The 10,082-nt window shown below is 32.7% G+C and overlaps 1 protein-coding gene and 1 pseudogene across 1 annotated transcript; one reads left to right on the forward strand and one right to left on the reverse strand.

The window, feature by feature from the left end:
- Window positions 1–585: 585 nt before the first annotated feature.
- Window positions 586–2,276, reverse strand: LOC139874440 (uncharacterized; annotated as a pseudogene).
- A 4,102-nt stretch (window positions 2,277–6,378) lies between these two features.
- LOC139874441 (hypothetical protein At1g04090-like) lies at window positions 6,379–9,322 on the forward strand. Its single transcript, XM_071861874.1, has 2 exons — window positions 6,379–6,520; window positions 7,692–9,322. Exons 1-2 carry the CDS (start codon window positions 6,379–6,381, stop codon window positions 9,320–9,322), a joined length of 1,773 nt encoding a protein of 590 aa, XP_071717975.1.
- The last annotated feature ends 760 nt before the right edge of the window (window positions 9,323–10,082 follow it).

The following is a 10,082-nucleotide window of genomic DNA, read 5'->3' on the forward strand; positions in this document are numbered from 1 at the left end:
ACTACAATATTTTCTACATTATATTGGATCAAATTTTGAGATAATAACTACTCAATAGTAGTATATTAACCTTTCGCCATATTTAAGTTCGTAATGTCTTTCAACTCGACCCCTTAATTCGTGAGTGTCGTCCCGTCTCTTACTCATACTACTTAGTCCTCACCATATTGCATTCCAGTGACGACAATGTCGCATTAATTGGGACCATTTGAACATTAATTGGTCCATTGTTTGATTGACGCTTGGACCTCTTTCGTGAAAACTATTCGTTCCAAAATAGCATAACTCAACACATGAAAGTTGCGCGTTGTTTGGATCTTGAAAAAAGTTAACCCAACAATTAAAGTTGTGGTCAGTGGCGGATCCAGAAATCTGTAACACCGGGGTCAAATTTTTTACAACGATAACTATAAAAAACCAACTTCACTATTAAAATATGAACAAAAAACAGCTTACATACAACAACAAAAGTGCACAAAAAAGAGCATAAAAACAGTAGCAAAATAGTCGCGAAACTGCACAAAAGCTACCCAAAAAAATTGCACAAAATCCTCCCAAAAAACTACACCAAATCTGCTTAAAATACTACACTTTTCCTTTACGGAAACGCATCTCTTGAAAACGTTGAATTACATCTTCATCGTTTACCTTCGCAAGTGCTTCTATTTCTACCGCGCAAATTACACAAGCATTCAAGAACTCTTCCCCAATACGATTGCGTAAATTCGACTTTACAATTTTCATCGCCGAAAAGCACCTCTTAACCGTTGCGGTTGCAACGGGCAAAATCAATGCAAGCTTTAATAGCCGATAAACCAAAGGAAAAGATAGATGTTTCCTTGTTTCTACCATCACTCTAGTAATGTCGCCAATACTAATCAAGTTAGCAAAATTTTCATATATTCGGACACTGTGATGGTATATGTTAAGTTGTTGTTCAAGCTCACTAATCTCCACATTATTAAAATCTTTTGGATATAAGTGACTTAACCTTAATAACTTCGATGCATCAAACATTGAAAATGAATCGCGTGGATTTAACGCCGACATACAACTAAGTGGCTCGGTACTAGCTTCACAAAAACGATCACCGAATTCTTGAATTTGCATATCCACAACGGTGTTAAAACACTCAACTTCATAATAATGTTGATTAGTGATCTTCTCCTTTTGCCGTCTTGAATTAACACAATCTTCATTGATTTTCAACATTCAGATATCATGTTTCTCACAAAAAGAAGATATTTTCTCTAAAAGTTGTTCAAACCCCATTAATCTTAACTCTTGTAATTTTTCTTTGGTTGACTTCACCAATAAAACCGCTTCTAAGATATCTTGATCTTTTCTTTGAAGAGCTTTCGACAATATGTTCGTCAACCCTAAAATGCGCAACATTAGATGCAAATAAAACACAAAATCAAATGATTTCAAATACTTCAAAAGACCATGGGCTTGGTTTTGTGTAGAACCGTTAGTCCCTTCCTCCTTAACATATTCAAGGACCTTGATAATCGATGGAAACATATCAACCAACCGCAAAAGCGTTTTATAGTGAGAATTCCATCTTGTGTCTCCGATTCGTATAAGAGAAAGCTCTTGATTCAATCCACTCCCGGTTTTTAATATACCACTACCAATTTCTTTTTCTACCCTCTCTTTCTCCGTGTCTAGCAGCATATCTTTCCGTTTACAAAAAGCACAAACAACATTCATCAAAATGAATAACTTATCAAAGAAGTTCACTATGACCAAATGAATAATTGTTAAAAATAAAATAAATTTAAACGGATATGGATAATTATCCATTAACCCGCTTCACCCGACGGATATGGATATGGATGGATGAAAAGTAAAAAAAATAAATGGATATGGATATGGATACGGCCTCACCCGATCCATATCCGATCCATTGCCATCCCTAATCTTAAAACAATAGCCATTTGTTCCTTTTTGGATACATAACTAGATTCATCAACTAGCAACGCAAACACATCATCACCGATTTCCTTAAAAATGGATTCAAGTACTTCTTGTTTAAAGCACTTAACGACATCCTTTTGAATACAAGGAGATACCAATTTATTATTTCCCGGAGCTTTCGATAGTTTATGGAGTTCCTTATCTCGACTTAAGATCAAGTTTATTAATTCCAAGAAATTTCCTTTGAATAGAGATGCTTCTGTTTCATCATGACCACGAAATGGTAATGCACATTTTAAACAATACCTACAAGCAGAAACTGTTGCACTCAATCGAATTCGATTCTCTGTATTCATCGCTTCATCTTGTTTATTCACACTTTTGTAATGCTCTATTATGAAAGCTATTAACAAGACCAACATGAGCTTTAAGTCTATCGCTCTTGTTCCAACTATTAAACCCTTCTGTCATAAATGCCTCATTACCTCCTTGTTGCCCAATTTGCCCTCTAAATAAATAGCAACACAAGCAAAATGCTCTAAATAAATAGCAACACAAGCAAAATGCTCTATCCGCTTTAACACTATACTCTATCCAATTGCTATATTTATCGAACCAAGTTTTGACAAACCGTCTACCGTTTGTTTTTGGAAAATCATAACCATGTGGTTGAGAAGGTCCTCTAATCAAATATTGTCTCCGTATCTCATCTCTTTGATTTGGGTTATATTGCGCAATTCTTGGTCTATCAAACGGATCCCACGGAAGATTATCCATTTCATCAACATCAATAGGCATCGAAGAAGATGGTTCTTTTCTTTTAAGATATTTTTCCATGTCTATCAATCAACAAAAAAGCTTATTAGTTAATAACACTGCAATAGAAGCATATAAGACTTCTGTTTAAAATAAAAAGTCTTATGTCTAAAAAAAAAAATTCACTTGGCCAATCCTATTATCCTAACGTTTCATTTGTTAAGTATTTATTACTATTTATTACTCCAATTCACAAACAAGTTAAACATAACAAACAAGACTAACAAGTTTTCGAATCATGGCAGTAGATCAAAATTCATAAACAAGACTAACACATAAAGGCTACAAATATCTAATCAACTATTTATTAATCCAAAATAAGAGCAAGTGGCAACAACAAAACACATTTACACAAATACAAAACAACTACAATCTCTAAAAGTTAATATTAACAAAGATTTTGTAAACCCTAAATAAACTAAGTACAAAATTACCTGATTAAACCCAAAGAAGGCTGTTGAGACTCGATCAATCGAATAAATAGTGTTGAAGATGAAAGAATAACACTAGTTTCTCTCTTAATCACTTTTGGATGCTTTCAACTATTGAATATTACGGAGTAAAAAAAGAGAGCAAAATTGAAACAATCTATGGTTCTGCGTGAGTTGTTGGGAAATAAAGAGAATCCTTTTTGGGCCAAAAAAATTAATGGGGATTGTTAATTTACTATTTAATTTAGTTATGGACTTTTTTGGTTGGGATTGGGTTGGGCCGTTGGGGTCAAATTGAAAAAACTAAAAATTTACTACTAAAATTTGATTGGCCATAGTGTCATATGACACCCCTTGACCCTTAAGTTTGGTCTAATGAGTTGTGTATATTGCCAAGTTTTTTTGAAAAATGTGTATATTATTTGAAGACTTCGAAAAGTGTAAAAATTTGTCAATTTTTCGTTTTCTTTTAGCGAGATGTAAGTATTAATTTTGTGAATCATTCATTTATTGATTATTGATGAAGGTTTCTTAATTTGAACAATATTCGTTATTTTAGTCAAAGAAAAAAAGATTGGGCTCTGTTTCAAGTTAATATCATGAAAGAAAGGGAAATAATCAGAAACAAACTAAAAAAATTTGATGTTCTCAAGTTATTACTGATGATGTGTTCTCGAGTTTTTTTTAAGTGAGAAAAACGGGATGGAAAGGGAAATAGAGAATAACGACGAAAATAAATGTAACATAAAATAAGATACATATATTCTCGAGTTGAGAATAGAGCAAAAGAATTATATCATTTGCAATATTTTAACTAAATTGATTTGTAAATAAATTATATGATCAAGATATAACATCTAGTCAATATTTAATTGTTAGTCTTATTTTTTGTGACATCAAATTGAGATCACCCAGAGGGACTAAACCACCCACGCGATCATCATTGTAGATGCATAATCCGCCCTCAACTACTGCCGTGAAAGAAACCCGGATCAATCCAAGGGCATGGCCGATAAAACCCCCTCTCCACTGACCTCCTACTAAGCTAAAGGAGACCTGGGTGTATACTTCAGGTCAGAGATAACATTGAGTGCAATGTCGCAGCTCAACGAAGTCGAACTCTTGACCTCTCGTTAAGAGAGACAGACCACTACCAGTTGAGCTACAACTCAATGTTTTAATTGTTAGTTTTACGCACATTATTATTTTTGAATGTAAGAAATATATATATATATATATATATATATATATATATATATATATATATATATATATATATATAAACAAAACAGTTAATTTTTTTAAGAGGATTAAAGATAGTATTAAGATAAATACATCGTTTTCGTTCCCAATCGTTTTTAACAAAAATCATATATACTCTTCTTCCTAATCTTCTCCTATTCTTTCATTTCTATCCGAAATAAAACTTTTGAGAATGTCTAATATATTTTTTAATATGCCCAATTCCTTTCCTTTTCATCATAAATTAAACTCAAGAATGCAGCAAAAGAGATAGGAAATAAAATGAAATGATTATTATGTCTAATTTTTCTTCCTACATTTTCTTTTAAATTGAAAAGATCCACTTTCATCCCTTCCATTCACCTTCACTTTATTTCTTTTCTTTCATCTAAAAACTCGAAAACAGAGCCAATGATTGAATGATTAAATTTTCAAAGAAAACTTGAGTCAGTTGTTACTAACAATACTTTTAGACCTTATTTTTTCTTTTTTAAAAATCTCTACACCATAAAACATACGAAGTATCATACATGTTTTATAATGCATAACGAATAAGATAAAGATTAAATTATTAGTATACGAATATCACCCATAATTTTGTGATCGTACACTTCACATTATTTACATATTTATAACCTTTTTTAAGCAACTAGAGTTATCCTCGAGTTACTTAGGGACAACGAAAAAGACCGGTACTCGATGAGAAAACTCGAAACTCGATACTTTTGGATCTGATTCATGTAAAGATATATATATTGGTCTAGAGCTGGAAATTGAAAATCAAACTATTACTCTCTAGCAAAATACTAAAAGAGGATTACCGAGAAGAACTCAACCAGAAGTTTTAGTTTACATTTTTTCGACCTTTTTTTTTTTTTTTTTGGTTACTCAGGAACCTCCCTACGAACGAATCTTTTGACTCCCCCGCAGAGGGTAAACCTGTGGGAACGAGCCCGCTGAGTGCCAGACCCGCTACCGGGTGAATTGTCTTTCGACATCCCTCCAGTCATCTCCCTTTTTGAACAAGCCGAGGCGTAACTCAAACTCGAACCCGGGTGGATGCTATCATGGGGATAGCTCAGTGGCCATCCAGGCTATGCCCGGATGGTTCATTTTTTTTTTTTTTTTCCGACCTTTATACTCAAATAAAATCTAAACTAAGGATGCTATCAAAAATCTCATATCTTTTCATAGGATGCGAATTGAAAACCAATTTATTACGAAACCTCTATTAGCAGAAGCTAAACTTTCTTCACCAATGAACTGGACCAACCATCGAATCAGTGTTACCATAGAGCCCAAGAACTTCAAACTGGAAATTGTAAAAATTATTTAAGTATAACATTTTTCTTTTTGTAATTTACTGTATTTGAAACGACATAGGTCACTCACATTTTAAATTTTCTTAGGTCATTAATTTAGATGTCTGAAAATATATATGTTTTGTTGGCTAAAAAAAATACATTTTGCAAGTTTAGTAACAACTACGAGTATTACGAAACCTCTATTACTGTTTTTCGTTGACTAAAAAAATTAAATATTCTTAAATATAACTTAATACAAGATTAGATTTGATCGTATACTTTTCTGGATTCGAATGGATCGGTCAACCTTACAAATGATCTTATACATTTCAGTAGCCACAATACTTGCACACCAATCATGTGTACCTTATGGATAATCATTTGTACATTATCAACTTCTTTAAACATATATACCTTTGTTTATATAAATTTCTATTTTGAAAAAGTATAACGACCATATATATATATATAGTTAAAGATAATACAAAAGACAAAATATAAAAATCAATTCCTTAAACAAAAGAATTTTGTAACAAATGTATCTTAGGAATTTGGATCTTTTCATCTAATGAAAAATAGTATAAATATTTGTATGACTAACTATGAAAGCACAATTGGTCATTAATAATTCACTAATTAATCTGTTCCTGAACTCATTTCAAAAGATGAATTCTTCTCTAATTGTCACTCTGATCTTATTCTCTTTGTTCTTCTCATTCAATGTGGCAACAATGATTAATTCACAAGACAATATTCATAACATTATTCAACTTCCTTCTTCTTTACCCAGATGGACACTTGATCAAGGTATCCATCTTTCATCTTTTATATCTATTATTGTAGTAATTTAATATAATGATTGTTTCATGCTTTCTGAAACAAAATGTTACGTTCTATGTCTTTATTCATACACAAACATGGGTACGGATTAAGATTAGAACAACTGAGTTGACGAACAAAGTTATTATTTAAATGTAATTATATTTTAAAGTTCAATGTCTTATAGACTTATACTATTGTATTTATTTAAAATGTTTAATGTTTTGCCCTTGTCGATTATGTAAATTTTATACTTTCAAAATGTGAAAAAATAAACTGAACTCGATATTTAGAAGTGTACGTTAAACCTTCATGCTAAACATTTCTGGACACAATAATACTTTTTATGAGAAATGTTACATTTACAAAAATTCTGCATACAAAATGATATGGTCGATCAAATCAAGATCGAATGGTAATATAGTCACAGGAAAAACAAGTTGAAGGTGACTAACCAGTTAATATTAATATCAACATTATTTATAAGTGATTTGTAACGTTCACGTTCGTGATCTTTATATTATATTTCTTTGTATATTAAAAGTAACTATTAGAATTGTAGTTAACGTCCATAATAATAATGTTCTAAAAACGTAGATTATTTACTTGTACACTAATGTTCTACATGTTAACTAACCTTTAGAAATTGTGTATTTTATTTGAAGTCAACTCTTTGACGAAATGATTAAGGATATTTATATTTTGTTAATTTATAGATATCTTTGTAGAGTGCAGTAATCTCTTGTTTGTAAAGACGTTGTTTGTGTTCCATTCATTCACTAGCTAGTCGGTTAAAGTCGATCAGGAAAAAAATATTTTTTTAGCGAAAAATAAAATTATCGAAAAATAAAATAGACATTATCCTGACAATTAACTCGTCTCGACAAAGCTTTGAGGCATTTTTTTTTTTTTTTTTACAATTAATTCACTAAAAAAATATATTAAAAATAAAGCTCTAATACTTTTTCGATTACATGTATCGGTAAAGTTTTTTGTCACAAAAGTCGACCAAATGCCAATTAAAAATATTTGCTATATGTTGTCGTCTTCGTGTTCTAAAATGATATTATTATATTGCTATATTGCTATATTCTATCATTATGTTACTCACTTATGATCGAACCTATATTGTGTTTAATTATATTGTTTTCCATTTTAGGTGAAGGGTTTGGAAGTGGAACCATAGATTTGGGAGGATTAGCTGTGACTCACGTGACATCATTCAAGAAAATATGGTCAATCAATATTAAAGGTGGACCCGATACTTCTGGGATAACATTTTATGATCCTGTTGAAATCCCACATGGGTTTTCAAGTTTAGGATCATATGCACATCCAAACAACATTCCACTTTTTGCACATTTTCATGTCGCAAAAGATGTATCAAACAATCCGTACAAACCAGCTCTCAAATCACCCATTGATTACGTTCTTAGGTGGTCTAGTCGTTCATTAAACATCTCAAAGGACGGTGAAGTTTATGTTTGGCTTCCAATTGCACCGTACAGATACAAGGCGATTGGTTACGTGATCACTAGTGAATTTAAAAAGCCATCACTTGATCGCGTGAGTTGTGTTCATGTCAAGTTTACCGATCACACTACAACAAAAAGGAGTTCAAATTATCATGTCGACTTTACTGATCACACTAGAACAAAAACGAGTCTAAATGATCATGTAATGACAATTGCATTTGAGAACCCAAATGTTATTGATCTGAACAGGTTACATGTTCATAGTTCCATGGGCGGGATTAAGATTAAAAATGAGCGGTTAGGAAAGTTGCAAGGTACAAATAAAGTATCTTACGCCTTGCCGAATTTGGGCCAAATTCGAACGTTGATTAAGGCGTACGCTCCTGTTATTTATTTCCATCCTGATGAAGAATACCTCCCTTCATCAGTCGAATGGTTTTTCGAAAATGGTGCATTGCTTTACCATGTTGGAGATGAGTTGAAGCCTATTCCGGTTCAATCAAACGGTGCGAACCTTCCACAAGGTGGTCCGAACGATGACACATATTGGCTAGATCTTCCGGTTGATTGGCCGAGTAAAGAAAGAGTCATGAGTGGTAATCTACAAACTGCTAGAGCTTATTTTCACGTTAAACCGGTTTCGGGCGGATTATATACCGATATTAGCATATGGGTGTTTCACCCTTTTAATGGCGCATCAAGGGCTAAAGTGTTGTCTAAAGTTATATTATTAGGGCGGATAGGCGAGCATGTAGGTGATTGGGAACATGTTACTTTAAGGATAAGTAATATTAATGGAGAGTTGAATAGTGTTTACTTTGGGCGACATAGTTGGGGCGAATGGGTAAGCGGGGCGGATCTAGAATGGGACGCGAATAGTAGAGTTATTGCTTACTCAGCGTTGCATGGTCATGGGTTGTATCCGAGATCCGGGATGGTTCACTTCGGGTGGAAAGGAGCCAAAGTTGCGGGTTTGGTGGATATAACGGCCCCGAGCAATAAGGTTATGGATACAGGTGTTGGCGCGATGGTTGTGGCGGCGGAGTATTTGGGTGGTGTGGTGGTTGAGCCACCGTGGTTGAATTATATGAGGAATTGGGGTCCTCCTATAAAGTATGTAATTGATGAAGAACTGGATGCAATACTACATAGTTTGAAGTGGTATTTAAGGGGAGTATTTAGAAGATTTATTGAAAGTATGCCAAAAGTATTATTTGGTGCAGATGGGCCAAGTGGACCTAAAGTTAAAAATAGTTGGAACGGGAGTGAGGAACTTTATATGGAAGACCAGCGTATACTATATTATATTTTCTGATGTGGTTGATTAAATTTTGATGCTACATACAATAGTTTTATCATAGTAGTTACTCAAATGTTTAGCTTTTATCATTATTTAGAATTTATTAAAGATAGCCTCAAGGTTATCTTTAAAAAATGTATATAAATCCTAATATTTATTACTCGCATCTACAAGATTGATTTAATGAATTGTTTTGTTTATTACCATCTTTTTACGACTTTACACTTTTTAGTCTTTGTTGACTGCTATCTTTTTATGACTTTATACTTTTAGTTGTCTTATATGGGAATTGTAAGTATTACTCCGTATAAGTTAGACCATTCCAATGGAAGAAGGAGAATTAATGGTGTCACTGAATAAAATCTTAAACTTTTTTTTCTACTAGATAGGTAGTTTAATTGTGTAACACAAAAAATTTACACTATTCAGTAGTCTCACTAGTTAAAAACCTTCAAAAAATTTCACTACATTAAGTATTTCATTGGTGTCTCGTACTACCATTAAATATATAAAATACAATTTCAAAACGTCCCCATTGAGGCGTTTTTGGGTGGAACGGACATTGAGTTTAGCCGGAGCTAACGTTTTTGAGAGTTGACTTGACATGAGTGGTTGAAATTATTGACTGACCGTTTGAAAGAATGTGTATACCAACGGCTCAAAATCTTTTTGTTTTTAAAAGAATGAGTAAAACAGAACAAGTTATATAGCTGAAAATAAGTATGACACGTAATTATCTTTCATAAATATAATGTTACTTTAGAAAGAGTACAAA

This window comes from Rutidosis leptorrhynchoides, chromosome 11 (genome assembly GCF_046630445.1).
Source record: "Rutidosis leptorrhynchoides isolate AG116_Rl617_1_P2 chromosome 11, CSIRO_AGI_Rlap_v1, whole genome shotgun sequence".
NCBI classification, from domain to species: Eukaryota; Viridiplantae; Streptophyta; class Magnoliopsida; order Asterales; family Asteraceae; genus Rutidosis; species Rutidosis leptorrhynchoides.